This window comes from Phyllostomus discolor, chromosome 2, assembly GCF_004126475.2.
Source record: "Phyllostomus discolor isolate MPI-MPIP mPhyDis1 chromosome 2, mPhyDis1.pri.v3, whole genome shotgun sequence".
NCBI classification, from domain to species: Eukaryota; Metazoa; Chordata; class Mammalia; order Chiroptera; family Phyllostomidae; genus Phyllostomus; species Phyllostomus discolor.
Window position 1 is genome coordinate 46,387,591 of NC_040904.2, and position 20,957 is coordinate 46,408,547.

At 40.4% G+C, this 20,957-nt stretch overlaps 1 protein-coding gene across 1 annotated transcript in view; it reads left to right on the forward strand.

Moving 5' to 3' along the window:
- The first annotated feature begins 2,407 nt into the window (after positions 1-2,407).
- Positions 2,408-20,957, forward strand: part of LOC114490814 (kininogen-1-like) — a 39,358-nt gene continuing 20,808 nt past the window's right edge. Inside the window, exons 1-5 of the mRNA XM_028504871.2 lie at positions 2,408-2,756; positions 9,237-9,347; positions 10,877-10,958; positions 13,225-13,397; positions 14,768-14,875. Coding sequence (XP_028360672.1) covers positions 2,562-2,756; positions 9,237-9,347; positions 10,877-10,958; positions 13,225-13,397; positions 14,768-14,875 — 669 coding nt within the window. The 5' untranslated portion in view covers positions 2,408-2,561. The remainder of the gene's footprint in view (positions 2,757-9,236; positions 9,348-10,876; positions 10,959-13,224; positions 13,398-14,767; positions 14,876-20,957) is intronic.

Genomic DNA, 20,957 nt, shown 5'->3' on the forward strand with positions numbered 1-20,957 from the left:
GGAATGTAATTTACAGCATGGTGACTATAGTGAACACTGCTCTGTAATATACACACAAGAGGTTAAGAGAGTAAATCCTAAGAGTTCTCATCACAGGAAGTTTTTCCTTTTATTGTATCTATATGAGGAAATTAATGTTAACTAAACCCGTTATGGTAAATCACAGCATCATGCCGCACACCTTAAACTTATACAGTGATGTGTGTCAATTATTTCTTAGTAAAACTGGAAAGAAAGCAGAGCCTGGCAGTGTATTCAGTAGTGTAACAAACAGGAAAGAATGTGACTGTGGAGAAGGCCCCGCTGGGTTCTAAGCCCACACTCACAATTAATGGACTCTAAGGTCCTAAGAAAGTCATTAAACCTACTCAGGCCTCATCTTCCTTCTCTAAAACACGATGATGGTGGCAGCCCATTTCCCTTTCCTCCCTAGACTTCATTTCCTGGAGCCACATGATGATACCAAACAATTGAATAACCAATATGACACCAGCGCCGACCAGCAGAGCAGATACAACCACCAGTCAGAACAGCTGCCAGCCATAAACAGCCTGGGTGGCAGCAGCTGAATGTGGGCTCTGCAGAATCGACCTTCCTTCACCAGGTGTGAACACAGGGTGGGCTGCTTGGGTAGAAAGCACAGACGGGTGAAATCCAGGAAGAACCCCCACACAAAGAATACATAGTTTAATAACTCACAGAAGCATGTGTCTAGTGCTCTTTAATTTACAAAGTACTTTCACAAATATTGCTTGAGTTACTACAAATATTACCCAGAAAACCTAAGATTGAATGTTGTCAATTTGTTTCAATTAAATGCATTTATAATATGCAAACAGCGTTGCTGCAAGTGAGTAATGGGATAAGAAACAATCCCTACTCTAGGTATCTTACATTGTGCTAGAGGATTACACAAGATACCATTGATTGCTGCATTGTCTAGATTTTTTCTACATGATAGCTAAAAAGTATATGAATGTTTAATGTCTGTTATGGTCAGTAAATTGTAAGGGACTGGAATTAGACCCAGGTCAGCCTCCAAATTCAAGTGCTGTCCTATTTATTTTGCTGCCTGAATTCCTGCCATTTTCTGTTTCTGAGCCTCCACTTGAAACACCCACAGTGACCAGCCTGGTGCCCCTTCCCAGCCCCGCCGGGACTGAGCACAGCAGTCATCTCCTCACTCCCTCACTCTCAGCTTCTCCATCCTTGTGAGTTCCTCTTTCTTCCCAGACTAAGAACCTACCCAAGTTTCCTTCACCCTTAGTTTTATTTTCTAAACCCACACCTCCCCCAAACACACACTAAAATCTACCTTCTGCCATCACCACACACCTGAATCTGCTTCAGTGACTCAGATATCTTGAACCATCCCACCCTAATATTAGACATAATTTATAAGAACTAATTATCAGGCCCTGCACATATGGTATCTCATTTACTCCTCAAACAAACCTTGTTAAGGTACTAAAATTTTTCATGTTTCCCAAATGAGGACACTGAGGCTCAGAAAGGCTATATGACCATGATGTGCTCAGAATAACACAGCCATCAAGCAGCAGAGCTGCATTGCATCAAGGTGGGACTCACTGCCAAGTTCATGTATCTGCCACTTGGCTACAAGGCCATCATTCAGCCCCATTGACCCCTCTTTTCAGGGGCTCTCAGGACACAAAACTAGAGACCCTATCAATAACAACAAAGCCTTCAAACATCTTTTGTGGGGGGTGGGGGAAGGGTAAGAAATGAGGGCAAACATCTACTAAGGGCTCGCCCCAGGACTCCCCTCCCTGAATTGTCTGACTTCATCAGAAAGGTTACTGAGCCTTGGTGAATGAAAGACTCCCTGGGATCCACCAAACCAGACATGAGAAAGAAGGACAGGGTGAGTGGGCTTCACTCATCCCATCTCTCCTTATGCTTCTTCTCTGTCCTCCCTATTCTGGGGAACATTTTCCTTTCTACACTAATACAATTGAGTGGAGAAGGGCTGACTTGGCCAGAGGCAGACAGGATACCTGTTTTTTTATTTTTGACTGCTCCAATGTCCCAGGGAGGAAATTACTGTACTCATTATGTGTGTGGCTCCCTGGGTATGCAAAGACATTTTATTGAAAGGTGTCTGCACATGGTAGCATTGTGTCACATAGAGTGACCTTCATAAATGGCTTTGGGAAAGTCATTTGGAAAAGGGAATAACATGAGGTTGGTGTTGTTTTCTCCTTTATTAGTTCCTGCTCTGATTTCCTATCAAAGTTGTGCAATTGCATGGAAATTTGCTCTGTGCTCCCACCTGATTCCCAAATGCAAACAAGCATTTGTTGTCACTGACCCCAGTGTTGTAATGTACCAGCCTGAGATCTGTTTGGATAACCCAGCAGAGCTGTTTGTTCTTTGCTAATAGGGCAAATTGTGGGTGGCAGCAGGGATCCAAGCAGGCCCCTGAGGTGCTAGGCAGAGAAAGCACAGACACAGGAAACAAGAGGCTGAAGAGAGTCACCATCAGCATCCAAAGCAGCTCCCAATTGTTGGTGAAACTACCAGAGGGAGACTGTTAAATCATGAAGTTCATTGCCATCCTTCTCCTTTTCTCCAGACTGCTACCAAGTTTAACCAAGGAGGACAACTGGCAAGCAATCGACTGCAATGATGAAGATGTATTTAAGGCTGTGGACTTAGCTCTGAAGGAATATAACAGTGGAAGCAAAAGTGGCAACCAGTTTGTGCTGTACCACATAACTGAAGTCAACAAGACGGTGAGTGAGCTGTGTTCAGCCTTGAGGTCATTTGGGATTTGTGTGGTCACTCGGAACCTGAGACACAGACACACACACACACACACATATGTGCACACACACACAAATCACCAAAGAAGTGGTGATCAAAGGTAGGACCTCACAGCATTTACAAAAGACCAATCCCACCTCTGGGCTGGGGTGGAGGGCAGGGTACAACTGGTCCTCATCCACCAAGATTTGCTTCCTGGGTGATCAGAGGAGGGGTGTCCTAGGGTGAAATGAAAGAAAGGTAGATGGAGTTACTTGAAAGGGACTATGCAGAGCTGGAGAATCCTTGAACTCAGACCTAGCAAGATTTCCTGGGTGAGCAGACTCAGACAAAAATACAAAGACCTCCAGACCTCTAATGAGGAGGGGGTGACTAAGGGGTTGCATCTAACAAATACTATATAAATGTCCTTATGCATAAAAATTTAAAAAGTCAAAATCCTAGAGGCAGAAAACAGAATGGTGGTTGCCAGGGGCTGTGGGGGGATGCAGTGGGGAGGCACTGGTCACGGGGACAGACTTTCAGTCATAGGATGATGACTGCTCCTGGGGGTCTGCCATACAGCTTGCTGGGTAGAGCTGATAATACTGTGTTGTGTACCTGAAATTTGCCAAAAAGCTGTACCTTAAGCGTTCTCACCACACACAGGAAACAGGTAATTATGTGAGGTGATGATGTGTTAATTAACTTAGTGTGGTACTGATTTCACAATGTATATGTATGTCAAATTTTCTCATTTTACATCTTAAATATATACAGTTTATTTGTCAGTTATACCACAATAAAGCTAGGGTAATGAGGGGCAGTGAAGAGGAGTCTACATCTAAGAGGAGTCACAAATGAGATTCTCATGGTTCTGCTGTATTTGACAAAATATCTGCCAAAATGTTCCTATTGCTGAACACATAAAGGGTTATAGTAATATTCTATTTGGTTTTGAATATTATTTTAATTGCTGGTTGATACACTCAGGTTGAAGATAAATCCTGACAGGGTATGTGATTCCAAGAAAGACAAACTTTCAGACCTGGTAGGGTGGCATCTGTGGGCAGTGTGGGCAAAGAAAGACTCATCTGGGTGTGGGGGACAGGGGAATCTGGGCAGCTGTCCCTTCAGCCTTCTCCCAGGGACTCCATGGCCCAGTATATTCCTGTGTGGCTCCAGTCTGCTCTGGGCCAACTTCCCTCCACTGGAGCACAGCTCTGTACAACCCAGTCCTGCAAGCTCCACTCCAGCTCCAATTTCAGGACCAGCTTCACACAGTCCCAGATGAGGCAGCAAGGTCCTTTAGGTCTATCATGAAAAGATCTGCATTCAAATGAAGATGATGAGGAATCAGATGAGGAAGAGGATAACGACAATGACTCCAAAATGGAAAGACCTGTAAATAGAAGAGACAGTCCAAGTCCAAGAGTTAGTTAAAGTGATGGCAGCAACAGTGAAAACAGTTCTGCTACTTCCCTGTACATCATGAACCATTGCCACCCTCATTAAAAACCAACAAGAACCAGATTCTTGAACTGAAAAGTCCAGTAAAGCAAAGCAAATCAGATAAGCAAGTAAAGAATGGTGAACGGGACAAAGCATGCCTAGGTGAGCTGGTAGAGCTTCCCAGAAGGTGAATGACGCTGGAGAAAGAAACATTGTACTGCAGTCATGAACCTCATAGAGAAAACTGGGCATTTTCGTATCACTAATGCATTTGATTTTGACCTTTGTTGCTGGACAAATCAATAGTCCATAAACTACAAAGTTACCTGGAAACATCTAGAGCATCCTGAGGGTACGTCACCTGGATGCATCAAAAACTATTGTGGTTTTATGCTGTTGTGTGTGATTTTTTTCTTTATATGAAAACACTCAGAATGGTGTAACTGAAGGGGAAAACATAAAAATTAAGCAAACTTAAGCTTTATTTTTCCTTAAAACCAATCATGTTTTGATAGAGGAAAGATTAAGCCCTGGCAGGCTTGGCTCAGTTGGTTCAGTGTTGTCCTGCAGGGAGAAAGATCACCAGTTGGATTTCTGGTCATTGCACATTCTTGGGTTGTGGGCTCAGTCGCCAGTTGGGGAGCTTGTGAGAAACAACCAATCAATGTTTCACGTACACATCAATGTTTCTCTCCCTCTATTTCTCCCTACCTTCTTCTATCCCTAAAAAAAAATAAAATCTTTTTTTAAAAACAGAAAGATTAAGCAAACCAGTCTCAGTAGACCACTCTTCTCTCAGTAGACCACTCTTCTCTTAGAACTTCTGGCCAAGAAGGAAGCATAGGTAGACACACTGTGCCTCCTCACACTTCCCAGAAAATCCCTGGGAAGAGTTAAGCTGGATAGCCTTGAAGACAAACAAATCAAATCCAACACAAGAAAACTTAAAGAATGTGCCTGGTATCACATATCTCTGTCTGTGGTGGTTAATCTTACAGGATGGATACATTTCAATACACTGCCTTATTACATAATTCATCTACTTATTATCACATACAGATATCCCAAGGTCATTGGGGGAGAGACACAGCAAGAATATAAGTATTTGTTCCTGTGGGAGCTCTCTTTTGCCGCACCTCTGCCATCTCATGCCCAGTGGTCTTACTCATATACTGTGTGACTCTCCACCACCTTTTTCCAACTCCTTAACTCCTGGAAGTCTGTGTTTTCCACCTTCTGTTTTCCATTCCAGAACACAGATGATGCAAGGACCAAATAAACACCCTGATTTTTCTCTGTGGTCTTTTTCCTGAAAGTTGGGGCTCAGTCCTTGGCTGTATCCATTTAACGATCTTGGACCATGGTGAAGAAGCACCAAATAGGATCATGTGACATGCTGTCTAGACATTGTCAATCAACCTGTTAGACTTTTAGACAAAAGTGGTATGTGTAAACGTCCTGCGTCCAGCATTGTTGGGCTGTCATCAACATTCTGGTGTCTGTTTTACTGTTGTAATATTAGGTACACATGAAGTAAAGGCATTCCACAGGAGTTTTGGTTTTATTTTCTGAAGAAATGTAGAAATTCTCAATTTGGATATATTTACTAGTTAAGAATTTCAGCTTTCCTCCCATGCTAGTGAGTTATACATCTTTACCATTAAACCTGCAATAAAAGATTTTGGTTTGGTCATATATGATCCACTTAGACACTTTTATTTTTGGAAAATTAAAATCTTTCTTTGAGGCACTTTGTTATTTATTCTGCCATAACAGGTTACATGTTAACTGATAGATTCAGTGGTTCAACACCTGTTTAGTCACTTGCTTATATTCCAAAAGGACTTCTTATATTGGTGAATATGAAGATGGTATGGAAGGGGGATATTTCTGTTTTTGTGTATCCTATTTTGAAACTAGAAATCTGTTTTGTGGCATACAAAAGAAAGCAAATTATTTTTGAAAAGAACAAAATCAAAGTTAAGAAAACAAAATACAAACTTTTAGTAATTTGTTTAAGTGAATTTTGTGGTGTCTCTGTGATAGTTCACTTTGGTGGCAGAAAAAATTCAGCCATTTGATGTGATTAGATGATGTGAGGCTTAGTGCGCTCAGCAACATTTCATGGTGTTATCTTCCTTGGCTGACATCTGTAGCAAATATGTTCTTTTTTTTCAAATTTCCATAGAGTTACTCTTTATTTTTCTATGTATACCACTACCACCTACTGCTTCATTGAAATCTGAGAGCTGGAAGGAACCTCAGAGTTGACCTCATTTGACTCCATCATCTCCCAGATGCACATATTCTGAGGCAGGCAGGCTCTGAGAGAGCACTGCCCTGGGACTCAGGAGACCTCAGACCTGGGCTGGCTGGGCCTTTCCAAGGTGGGAGGCTGCCTAAGCTATTGTGGCCTGTCACTGGGGCTTCTGTCCTCTCACCTGCAAAGTGAAGGACTGGACAACATCTCCTCTCAGGTCCCTTGCTGCTGCAACATGCCTGGACTTTGCACATGAACACCCATCTAACTCAGAACCTTTGAACTTTAAAAGTTTAACTAATTCTTTTGTGATATGCTAGAAAAAATAGAAAACAAAACAAAGCAATTATAAATATTAAAATTATCATAACTAATTCCACTATTCAGAGATAGCTGTTAACATTTTTTTTTTCAAAAATAAAATGTCCTCAGTTTCTTCTTACTGGAAAAGTAATATATTTTTGTTTTCAAAAAATACTCAGTCAAGAACTTCTGGCCAAGATGGAAGCATAGGTAGACATACTGTGCCTCCTCACACAACCAAAAGAAGGACAACAACAATTTAAAAACAAAAAACAATCAGAACTGACAGAAAATTCAACTGTATGGAAGTCTAACAACCAAGGAGTTAAAGAAGACACATTCATCCAGACTGGTAGGAGGGGTGGAGACAGGCAACTGGGCAGAGAGGATGTGTGGCAAGGCAGCAGTCCATTGCGGACTCAGTGGTCCCACATTCTGGCGCAGATAAACCAAGTGAAACAAAGGGGGAGTGGACAGACTGCACAACCCAGGGTTCCAGTGCGGGGAAATAAAGCCTCAAACCACTGATTGAAAACACCTGTGAGGGTTGAGGCAGCAGCAGAAGAAACTCCCAGCCTTACAGGAGTGTTCATTGGAGAGACCCACAGGGACCTAGAATGTACACAAGCCCACCCACCAGAAAATCAGCACCAGAAGGGTCCAATTTGCTTCTGGGAAGTGGGGGAAGTGACTGAAATCTGGCAGAGAGTGGAGCAAGAGGCACTGTTCCCTTTCAGACCCTTGCCCCACACAGCGTCACAATGCTGTGACCTGGTTTCCCCTGTCCTGGTGAACACCTAAGGCTCCACCCTTCACTATGTAACTGGTGTGTCAAGACAAAAAAAAAAAAAGGCCCAAACTAAAGAACAGATCAAAGCTCCAGAAAAAATATAACTAAGCAATGAAGAGATAGCCAACCTATCAGGTGCATAGTTCAAAACACTGGTAATCAGGATGCTCACAGGATGAAATTGGTCTCAAATTAGATGAAAAAAATGAACGTTACCCTAAGTGAAATAAAGGAAAATGCACAGGGAACCAATAGTGATGGGAAGGAAACTGGGACTCCAATCAATGGAGTGGACCAGAAGAAAGAAAAAAACATCCAATCAGAAAAGAATGAAGAAATAAGAATTTAAAAAAATGAGGAGAGGCTTAGGGACCTCCAGGACATCTTTAAATGTTCCAGCATCCGAATATAGGGGTACCAGAAGAAGAGGAAGAGCAACAAGTGGAAAACTTATTTGAACAAATAATAAAGGAGAACTTCTCCAATCTGGCAAAGGAAATAGACTTCCAGGAAGTCCAGGAAGCTCAGAGAGTACCAAAGATGTTGGACCCAAGAAGGAACACACAAGACACATCATAATTACATTAGCCAAGGTAAAAATGGAGAGAATCCTAGAAGCAGCAAGAGATAAGGAGACAGTAATCTACAAAGGAGTTCCCATCAGACTGTCAGCTGATTTCTCAAAAGAGACCTTACAGGTAAGAGGGGGCTGGAAATGAGTATTCCTAGTCATGAAGGCAAGGACTTACATCCCAGATTGCTCTATCCAGCAAAGCTTTCATTTAGAATGGAAGGGCAGATAAAGTGCTTCTCAGATAAGGTCAAGTTAAAGGAGTTCATCATCACCTAGCCCTTATTATATGAAATGTTAAAGGGATTTATCTAAGAAAAAGAAGATAAAAAACAATAGAATGACAGCAAACTCACAATTATTAACAACTAGACCTAAAACAAAAACAAAAACACACTAAGCAAACAACTAGAACAGGAACAGAACCACAGAAATGGAGATCACATGGAGGGTTAGTAACAGGGGAATGGGAGGAGGAAAGAGGGGGAAAAGGTACAGAGAATAAGTAGCATAGATGGTAGGTAGAAAATAGACAGGGGGAGGACAAGAATAGTATGGGAAATGTAGAAGATAAGAACTTATGACACATGGACATGAACTAAAGCGGGGAATGTGGGTGGGAGAGGGTGTGCAGGGTGGAGGGGAATGAAGGCAGAAAATGGGAAAACTGTAATAGCATAATCAATTATATATATATATATACACTTTCCTGAATTTGAATCCTGTCTGCACCTTTCATTACCTTCAAGAATTTAGGCAATAATGGAAAAAACACTATTTGAATTCTTTTAAACAGAATTTAAACAAGTTATTATCTGTGCCTCTTTTCTCCTCATATATAAAATAAAAATATATAATACCTTAAAAATAGGCTAATACTAAGGATACTATTTTGTGACTTAAAACATATATATTTATAAACATACTATGAACATTCTTCTGAGTATTTATAACTTTCCACATTTTTAATAAATGTTTAGATCTGATTAAATTACATCATATCCACTATATATAAATGTACTAGTTGCCACTCAAATAGTTGGCGGTTGCATCAGTTGAATAAAGCCTGCATATCTTTCATTGCCTTTTTTCAGGATGACGAGCAACCATTCTATTCAATCAAGTACCAGATCAAGGAGGGAGACTGTCCTGTTCAAAGTGACAAATCCTGGCAGGATTGTGACTACAAGGAAGCTGAGCAGGCTGTAAGTGGGATGCTCCAGAGCCTCAGGTTTTCTCCGTGGGGACTGTGATTATTTCACCAGTGCTGGGGACGATAAGTGTTGTGAGCCTGTTTGTGGGGGGTGCACATAAACCCTCAAGTGTTTAGAAAAGTGAAATGCTCGATGTCTGTGTTCTTGCCTAGACAGAAAGGGCATGGAGAGGCCAGCCATTAAATGTGGAGAAAGCCCTCCCATGAGGAGGGGACTCTAATGACCAATTGGGACACATGGGCCAGGTTACAGAGAGTGAACAGATTGATATTTGTGCTGAGATCAAAGGCTTGTAAGGGATACCGTGGCTGCTTAGTTTGCACAGACCTGAGTTTGCATCCTGCTTTGCCTCCAACTGGCTGACCACTCTGAACCCTTGGGCTCCCTTGTAAAGTGGAGGTAAAATTGACCTCACCTGTTTGTTGGAGGATGCAAGGAGATCCACTATGGAAGGGCTTTATTTTAACAACAATGGCAATCTTATCCAAGTACCTAACATCTGTGTGTCACATCATGGCTGGTTGTTTGGCCTTGAGTGAGGGAGGCTGCAGACAGTATCTGCCAGTAAGCTGCACTTTCCACAGTACATGGACTCACCTCTTTAATGGCAAAAGACCTGCACCCTGTGTGCACTTGAATGCTGAAGTTGAAAAGTAAGTTAAGAAGAGAGTAGAGCCAGCTGATTCTAGGGCATTGTGTTCATCTTGGTGAAAGAGAAGTATCTCCAGAGCCCCAAACATAAATCTCCCTAAAACCTCCATGTTTATACTGCCACTCATCTTGATGCCTCATGAATATCAGCGGCTTGTAAATAATAATGATTAAGCTACAAAAATGTTCATTCTTGTGGTGGACTCCAGCCAGCAGAGTCTACCTGTTGTGACTGAAAGACGAGAATAAATGCACAGGAGACAGCAATCCTGTGGAGAAAAAGGGAATGGCATGGCTACTCTCTCAAGGGGAGAGTGCCCTGACCCTTACCTAGACAGGCTTTTATTGTTTTTCTCAGGTTTTACATCAAAGAGGGACTTATTATCTATTACATAGAATATTATTGTCTACATTTGAGGTACAATAAAGGAAAAGAAAATAACATATGCAGAAAGGAAAGGTGGCAAGCTGATTAGCTCTGTGCTTGGGAAAATTCACACAGACTTTGAAGACAGATAATACACATTTGTTGTTTTAGACCAGGGTGATGGAGTTTTATCAAGAGCAAGCCATAACAGTCTGTATGCATTTTCTAGACCTGATTCCAATGGGAAAACTTGGTTTGAAGGTCTGGCTCCTGCCCACCGCCTTGCTTCTGTAGGTTTTCCATATAGAGCTGAGTCACATTTCTCAGACCAAAACAAATCTGTCCCCTACAATTCTTGTGTCTCCAAACTCTGTCAGAAAAGAATCTTGACAAGTGTTAGATAAAGGAAAGCCATACTAGGCAACAGTAGTAGGTGCACTTCTCCACTGAAAGATTAACAGAAATGGTCTCTCTCTCTTTCTCTCTCTCTCTCTCTTTTTAGGCCACAGGAGAATGCACTGCAATTGTGGCTGAAAGAGCAAATAATCTCTTCCTGTCTACCCAGACCTGCCAGGTTACTCCAGGTAACTGACATATCCAGTGGCCCTGCCCTGGGGGAATGAACCATTTCCCTGTGAGGCCAGGGGCATGACCTAGACAAAGCCCCTTTCCAAGGGAGCAGAGTGGCTGCAGCAATGCCTTTGCAACCTTGGTGGGGGTTTAGGGACTCGGGGTGGCAGAGTCCTGAGTTCGGGGCCAGGCTCCTGACAAAATCTCCTCCACACTAAACCGACCCTCTTCCTGGAGAGCAGTGCTGCATTAGGCCTGTGCAAGAGCCTGGGAAAGGACTAGAAAACATACCACTTGCCATCAACTGTAGGCAGCATGATAGAGTGAGGAGAGCCAGGCTTTGAGGTCCAATCTGGCCTGAAATCTTTCAAAAGCTCTTAAGCTTTCCAGTTTCCCTTCTCCTTATCTATAAGAGGGGCTTGCTACAGGAGATTGTTGTAGACTGAACTAGAGGATAGTCCTGCAAGTACAATCATAATAATGCATTAAGAATAATCAGAATAAGAGTCATAATAGCTGATTTTATTGAGCACTTATTGCCAGTCATGGTTCTAATCACTTCACATGTTGACTTATTTAATCCTCACCAAAATCCTATGAGGCAAGTGTAAATATTCTCATTTTGCAGATGAGGAAACTGAGGCCCACCACAGTAAAGTGTCTTGCCCAAGATCCCCCAGCTAGCACTTAGCAGAGTTGCTATATAGACCCTGTAGGGTGGTGGCGGAGTGCCTGGGTGCAGAAGAATGGGCACATCTAGGTAATGTCAATCACAAAAGTAAACTCAGAACTGGCCTCCTGCAAGAGAGGGTTTCAGCATACGAGGCTCCCAAACCGCGTCATCTGCGTCACTCTTGACTGCCAGTGGAGGAGCAGTTATTCTGTCCTGGCTTTGTCGTCCATGTGGAACCCACAAAACCACATCCCTTGAGCTTCAGTTCTTGCAAGAAGTGGCATTCCAAGAAATACAGTCCAAATAGAAAAGACATCACAAGCAAATGAACAATTTTTGGAGTAGCTTTTTGTTACTCAATTGAAGAACTCTAGCTCATAAGCAAATTTTCACATTATCCAGAGCACAGCCCTTATATACTATGAGGAAAAAAGGTCTTTGCCAAACTTCTAGGTCCACAATTACACTAGATCCACAATTCCTTACCTAAAAACTTTTTGGCTGAATATATTTGACTTCAAAACTTAAAATCTTTATTTTAATATTTAAAAATTCTCCTGAAAATGAAGGGGCATTCTGTCACGCAGAAAAACTAAATTTGCAGCAGCCCCTACTCTTCTCACCCTCAAAAGGCAGCTCCATCACTTCTCTGGAAGTGAAGTTGGACTTTGCCCAACTCCTTCACCACAGTGACAATTACTAACAAATTTACATGTCCATGTAGTCTAGCTCAGCGCCTGGCACGTGACAGCAGGTGCAACACATGGACATGGTTCTTGAATTGAATTGACACAAACATTACACCCTGGAACAGCCTTTAAGGAGCTTTAATTAACACTGAAAAATGAATAATAATATATGTGTAAAGGTTTACATTTTTAGAAGTTGATAAACCAATGTATTACTTCTATATTTTATAATGACTTTTATTTTTATTTTACTTTATTTATTTATTTTTAGAGAGAGGGGAAAGGAAGGGGAAAGAGAGGGAAACATCAGTGTGTGGTTTCCTCTCACATGCCTCCCACTGGGGACCTGGCCCAAAACCTAGGCATGTGCCCTGACTAGGAATTGAACTGGTGACCCTTTGCTTCACAGTCTGGTGCTCAGTCCACTGAGCCACACTAGCTAGGGCTATAATGACTTAAATACACTTAAAACAATTATGCAAATAGTATGCATGTAAGATGTTCCTAAGTCAATGATAGGTTCTTTCCTCTGACTGAGTGAAAAGTAAGCTTATATTCTCTTTTTCTAATATATACTAGAATTCATTAGAAAATTTGTTTAGCCATGGTTGGTGTGGCTCAATGGATTGAATGCCAATCTGGGAACCTAAGGGTCTCCGGTTCGATTCTCAGTCAGGGCACAGGCCTGGGTTGCAGGCCAGGTTCCCAGCTGGGGGGTCATGAGAGGCAACCACACATTGTTTCTCTCCCTCTCTTTCTCCCTTTCTTCCCCTCTGTCTAAAAATAAGAACAAAAACAAAAACAAAGAGATTTTGATTACTAGGGCCATTGAAGTTATCTTACTTATTTAGGGTAATGTATCTCACTGCAGATTTTGCTCATTAACGCTGCCCTTTGGCCTGTTTTTTCTCTGTGTAGCCAGGGGCCCTGTAGTGACATCGCAGTATGACTGCCTCGGCTGTGTGCACCCCATCTCAGCTGCCAGCCCGGGCTTGGAACCTGTTCTCAGACATGGCATTCAACATTTTAACAACCACACTGACCATTCCCACCTGTTTGCCCTGAAAGAAGTAAAACGGGCACACAGACAGGTTTGTTATTTCAGTTTTTATTTTGCACAGAATTATTACAATTTGTTGGGAATTTATGCTTAAGGTTTCAGTTCCTAAAATATATCACTGGTCAAAAGAAAACCTATGATTCCATGACTGGTAATGAGGGGACAGACGAGGCAAAAAAACAGCTTCCTCTGTAATCAAACTGATTCAAATACTGCAATAGGAAAGGGGAAAAGTTGGGCTAAGGAGGCCCCTTGCTCTGAGACTGCTTTCAGTAAATGGGTAGTTAGCATTACATGTTCTTCTCAGAGATAGTGAAATGAAAAGGTCTTTCTCACCCTAAGGGATTCTGTTTTTGTTTTTTTTTAGTATTTAATTAATTATTTATTTATTACATCACCTGAGGGCACCCTTATTGATGGTACTGAGAGGGGAGAGGAGGGAGTGAAAGGGAGAGGGACAGAAACATCAATGTGAGAGAGAAATATCAACTAGTTGCCTCTCCCATGTACCCTGACAGAGGACTGAACCCACAGCCTCGGTATGTGCTCTGACCGGGAATCAAACCCGTGACCTTTCAGTTTGTAGGACCATGCCCAACAAACTGAACAACACACCCACCAAGACAGCCTAAAGGTTTTAAGAAAACTGCTTCATCACCTAGCTATATGAGTCAAACATGGCTCCAAAATATTAAATGGTGCCCAAAAGGGTGGCACAGGTTTCTGAATACCCTTTAAAGTATAGTTTTCATATTATCAGGGGGGAAAAAGCACATACTTGTAAGTCTGGTTTTCATGGACTCTGTTCACTAAGTTTTTCTGGATCCCTTGTATTTCAGTGTGTAATTATGAGGGACTCACTTTGGTCAGTAACATTTCCTGCTTTTAATAGAATTTCTAATCTGCCTTCATGTAAGACACATATTCTACTCAAATATATTTATATCCAGCTATCTGGGTATGACTAGTCTAGGATAAAGCAAAAGAGAAGTAGTTATTGCCGGGCAGTCTAGGAACATGAAAACCTACCAGTAAATTCCACTGATGCTCCAAAGTTTTCTTTAACCATCTAGAAGAGCATTATTAGTATTTCACAAAATTCAGTAGGACATTATTTTTCTGCTACCTAGCAGAGAAAATATTGCTAGGACTTACATAAAGAAATATAGTCCTCTAGCTATATATTGTTTTTCATTTTCATATGTGCAGTAGTGTTTGTGTGTGTGTGTGCGTGTGTTTTGAAGGGTGTGATTAATATTTATTCAGTCATGACTTTTGCCTATGAATAATAGTTTATACTTTTGTGTATTTGTGATATGCTCAGCAGTATTCTAAGCTCCTCATAACACTGTGAATAAGGTTTAAACTGCTCTTTAACTATTCAATTCAAAATTGTTTCAGGTGGTAGCTGGATGGAACTATGAAGTTACTTACTCTATTGAACAAACTAATTGTTCCAGGGAGAATTTTCTATTCTTAACTCCAGACTGCAAGTTCCTTCTCAATGCTGTAAGTAGGCCAAAATCTAATCATAAAGTTATTAGCATTGGTGTTCAGTATTTTTATAGGAGCGGGAATACTCAGCCATATAGGAAGACTTGGTCACTACAATTTCAGATGACACTCGTGAATTCACAGTCACATTCACCTTGTCACTGATCAAGCTGCCTTACCTACCTGGTCAAAAAATCTGTACATCCTGCAGAAAGCATTTACAGATACAACCAGGGACTGAGACAAAATGATGCCACACCAAGTTTGTCTGTTCCTGTGCTCACACTTGCCTGTCGCCCTCTCTTCCCCCTGTGCTCAACATCCTTCAGGTCCTCCTGAGCTCTCTGCGGGGTAATCCCTGACTTCAGAATTGTCTCTGCCTGTTTTCTTACCTTCCCTCCTCCCTTCCTTTACTGCTAATAAACACATCCTGAACCTCTATCACTTTTTAGGATTGTACCTTGTTATCAGATCCAAAATTATGTTAAAAGAGTAGTTAGTGCCTGTTCAGACAACTAAGGCATGATGACCTTCCCAGGGATATGTGCATTGTAGCAGAAGGCTGTGCTGTAAGCAAGGGATCGCTGCAAGCCCTGCAGTCTGTGATTCTACTTCTAAAGTTTGACTATATGGGAAGAAAATGAGAAAACCAGACAGTAAGATGTTCATTTCAGCATTATTACTAATAGGAAAATCTTGGAAATAACTTTTTTTCAACATTAGGGACTGTTTAAATAAATTACTGTGTATTCACAGAGTAGAACATGTGCAACCATTAAAATTATGTTTACAGATTTTAAGTGACTTATTAAAATGGTTATAGTATGTTAAGTAAAACACACAAAAATAGAATTCAACACTATACACACAGATTCATTCAAGTATATAAAGTAAATGTAAAGATTAAAAGTGAAGCAGGGAGCATTTGAGATCTTGCTCCCCATCAATTGTTAGTTTGGCTCAAATAAACTCTTAAAAGTTTTTTTAAGTGATGGGAAAAATATGCCAAAATATGAAACATAGTTAACTTTCAGCTGAAACCACAGGTGCCTTTTTTTGATTCTTTGTACTTTTTGGAACTCATTATTTAATATTTTCCAATGTTTCTAACCAAGCATGAATTTATTTCATAATTGGGAAAATACTTAAGACTATTAAGAGAGTGAAAAGACAACCTAGAGAGTGGGAGAAATTATTTACATCATATATCCAATAAGGATTTAATAGGAAGAATGTACAAAGAAAAACCCCTACAGCGCAACAACAAAAGGACAATCAACCTAATTTTCAGGTGGGCAAAGGACTTAAACATAAACATTTCTCTAAAGAAGACATATAGCCCTGGCTGGGTGGCTAGTTGGTTGGAGCATCATCCCATATACCAAAAGGCTGTGAGTTTGATCCCTGCTTAGGTCACATACCTAGGTTGCAAGTTTGATCCCTGATTGTGGTGAGTACAGCAGGCAATAGATCAATGTTTCTCTCTCACATCGATGTTTCTCTCTCTCTCTGTCTCCCCCTCCTTCTCACTCTAAAATCAATTAACATATCCTTGGATGAGGATTTAAAAATTAAGAAAAATTTTAAAATAATGAAGTGTCCAATAAACACATGAAGAGTTGTTCAACATGGTTAGTTATCAGGGGAGTGTAAATACACACCATAATGAGAGGCTATCTCGCACCTAAAAGATGGCTATAATTTTTTTTTATTGGAAAATAACTAGTGTTGGTGAGGATGTGGCAAAATGGAAACTTTTGTTCATTGCTGATGAGAATGTAAAATGGTGCAGCAACTGTAGAAAACAGTTTGGTAGTTTTTCATAAAGTTAAACATAGAATTGCCATATGACCCAGCTATTGCACTTTAGGTATATATCCAAAAGAATTCAAAACAAGGACTCTAATAGAAACTGTTACAGAACAACAAGGGGACGAGGGGGAGAGATATACTATTACTGAAAGGAACCCCCCAGGTTCGTTATGTCCACTGCCAGAGGAAAGATGTCTCTCAATGTCAGAGATTCGTGAAAAGGAAAGGAAATGTTTATTTAATGCTATAGAGACTTAAAGTAGTGACCTAATGTCTTCAAAATCCCAAAGTCCCTTAAAACACCCACAAATACACACAGTCCTTCCTTCCTCCCTTTGCCCAGTCTGGGGTACTGTATCTCAAGAAAAGAAATAGAAGTCCGTGGCTCAGGCAGCCCCCAGTTCTCAGTAATCCATCTTGGCTGGTAGGCTTCCCTCCGTTCTCAGCACCATCAGCTGTGTCACCGGGGTCTCTGCTAAAGCTGGGTGGTGGTTCCCCCTTTTAAAGCTGCAAGGGTCTCCACTCTGGCAAAGCTGCGAGGTTCTCTCTCCATTGCCCCAGCCGCGTGGTCCTCTCTGCACAATGGCTGCAGGAGTCTCCACTCTGCCAAAACTGTGTTGCTCTCCCCTACATGTCTGTGGTCTTCTCTCCGCAATGGCTGCAAGGAGGGGTTCAAATCCCCGTGCCAATCTTCCTCTGCAGCCCATTTCTGACTCCTCCCACCATCAGTTACACCTGCCAGTACTCTCAAAGCCTTCCAGCTTTACTGGGCTGCCATCATGAGTCTGGGCAGGTGTAGCCCCATGTCATGGAGCCAATCTTCTTCAAGCTCCCACGCAGGTACTGTAACTTGGGGGACCTGCCCCCAGTTACATCTTGAGGGGAAGTTACTTCCATTCCCCTGGCTCAAAGCATGGCCACAGCTATTTAACATATCTGTGAAACCAATTAAAGGTTATAGTATGTTAAATGTCCACACCAGAGGTTAGCTGCAAAGCTGTTGCTATGCGAAACAGCTCTCAATGGCCCTGTTCCATTTGTCCCTTCCCCCAACCCACACCTGTGGTGAGGGGTGGGGGGGTTGGAGGTGGGGACATCCTAATATTTCCTGGGCACCTTGAGTTCTGGACCCCATTCCAAATCCCTATTTGGGGTCCCCCTCTTGGTTGCACCCTGTAACAATACTTATGTGTCATTATTCACTGTAGCATTATTCACAATAGCCAAATAGTGGAAACAACCCAAATATCCATCAACAGATGAATGGAAAACCAAAATGTGATGTAAATATAAAACAGTCAAATATTTTTTAGGCATAAAAAGAAATGAAATTTTGATACCTGCTATAATATAGATGAGCCTTGAAAACATTATGCTAAGTGAAATAAGCCAGACACAAAAAGACAAATATTCTATGATTCCACTTGTATGAAATATCTCATGTATACAACTGCATAGAAATAAAAGTAGATTAGAGTTTACCAAGGACTGAGAGGAAGGAAAATAGGAATTTATTGCTTACTGGGTACAGAATTTATGTTTGGGGTGATGAAAACTATTGGATATAGACAGTGGTACTGGCTGTATTGTAATTAATGTCACTGAATTCTACCCTTAAAAATGTTTAAAACAGCAAATTTTATGTTACACATATTTTACTATAATACAAAAATAGTAAACAGGGGAGAGAGAAACTCTAAGAAATGTATGTTCTAGCTACTATTTATCTTGTTTAGTTTGAGTCAAGTCTGGCCTTTTAAGCATCTATCAACACCTTCTGGTGTTTTTTTTTTAGTTATTTGAGATTATATAGGCTCAAATATTATCTTTCTGTGTTTATTTGTAAGGCCTCAACTTACTGGTTTTCCCTTTGCAGCACAGAGAGGTACAAGGACTGGTTGCAGTCACAAAGCCTATCAGATTTTGGGTATCACTTCTCTGAGCTTCCACTTCCTCATTTGTGAAAAGGGAGGAATAATAGCACCTGTCTCACAGCTGTGGTTACAATAATGAAAGGACATAAAATGTGAATGAACTATTGTGCCTGCAGTTAGTACGATTGAAGACCTTGCTATTCAGCACTTGGTCCCTGAATCAGCAGCATCAGCGTCACCAGGGAGCTTGTTAGAAAAGCAGAGTCTTGAATTCCACCCAGGCCTACTGGAACTACATATTAACAAGATTCTCAGGTGATTCATTTGCACTTTAAGATTGAAGAAGCACTGATTCAAGAGGTCTCCTAAGTAGTTCTCAGGCCATGCTGCATATTAGAATCACTTCTCCAGCTTTAAAATAACTATTCCTGGGCTCTTTCCCAGACATTGTCACTTAATTGGTCAGGGGTAGGTTTCTGGAGTCAGAATAAAAGCTTCTTGTGAATCAAATAGGCTGATAGAATTGAGAACCTCAGGGCTACTTCCAGCATCCTCCTCCTCCCCATCCAAAATTAAGATATTATAGTATGGTATTTCTTGTATCTTTAACAGCTATGACATCTATTATATGCATGTTTCCTCACTGGAAGTAAAGATAGATAGAAAACTTCAAGGCAATGCAGAAACATAGAAAAAGATAGTATCAAATGACATACTCAAATACCCAATGACATCTTAGTGTATTTCCCTTTTATCTTTTTGTTTGGAGGGGTGGAGGTGGGGGACAGAATATAGACAATTTGTGGTGATCTTTTTTCCTGGTAATAGTTGTAATTGTTTCACATGCTGCATTTTTCACCTAAGAATTTTCCTGTGTCATTAAAACTGATGAACTTTCTCCTAAATTACTGGATAATACCCTATTAAAGATAACACAGATTATTTTTTGAATAACTATACTTAGACATTTGGGTTGTTTCCATTTTTTTATTATAATTGACAACTCATCTAACATTCTTGAGAATAAAGCTATTTCTGTGTTTGGTATATTTTCCTGTTTTCATATATTTGTTAGAAATTTATGAGTTAAATTTATGATTTTTTCTATATTCTATACCCATTTCTTTTTGTGATAAATCTTAATGATTTGGAAAAGGATATTGGCTATTAAAGGTATCAGTGCTTTATCATATTTTTCTCAGTTGTTTGCTTTTTAGCATTCATTGTGGTATTTCTGACTTACAAATAGATTTTGCTTATAGGTGGCCAAATCTAACAATATTTTCCTTTTGAATTCTTCCACCATTTGCTCTGCATTCATCTCCCCACCCCCCTACCCCCCAGTTTGTCTAGGGTCAGTATTTTAAACATAATTTGTGAAACTATCTGGAATTAACTTTAATGTATCTTGTAAGGTCTTTAAATTGAGTTTTGTTTCAAGAGGATAACCAGGTATTTCAACATTCTTTTCTTATACATAAATTTGTGACATTTACCCTATAATAGTTTCTCATGAAAAGCCTGTCTTCTATATTTGTATCACCATGTTTTAACAGCCATAGCTCTGCAATAGGTTTAAGTGTGTGATTTACAATTCTAGTGTCTATATATTCAAAAACTAGCCTTAGAATAAGTTTGTAAGAAAAAACTTACATTGTCATAGATTGGAATTGCATTACATTTCTAAATTAATTTGAAGAGAATTGGAATATATACTATATTTAGTCTTTTCTGTCAAGAACTTGGTATACAACTCTACTTAGTCAAGTTATATTTTAAATGTTTAAAGGTGGTGTGATTTTATTTATGTAATTCAGAACATTTCTTACTAAAGTTATTTCTAGTTTTGGGGGGTTATGTGTATTTATTTTTGGTTATTGCTCCTAGGAATTAAATCTTATGATTATTTAATTTTATTCTCTTTTAAATGTTATTTTGTATATAAATATATCAATTTTGATATAGCCACCTTATATTCAGCAAGTGAACTCTCTGGTTAACTCCAACAGCTTTGCATTGACTCTTTTGATTGTTCTAGTTACAGACTAAAAAGATATTATTTCATCTCTTCTTTTCCAGTGCTTATTTTTTCTTCTGTGTCTCAATGAATTGACCCAAATGCCCAGAGACATTTCACACAAATTTACATTTTATTCCTATTTTATTTGGGAAAGCCTCTAGAGTTGTGTTATTATTAATATTTGCTGTGGGTTCCAGGTAGACATTCATGTCATTTTAAAGAGTCATCCTTACATTCCTGCTTTTAAAGAGGCTTGTTTTGTTTTTAAATAAGAAATGTGTGTTAGCAACCTCATAGACACAGAGAATAGACTGACTGCTGTTACAGGGGAGGTGGGTTAGGGGGCTGGGTGAAAGAGATGAAGGGATTAGGCAGAAAAACAAACAAAAAC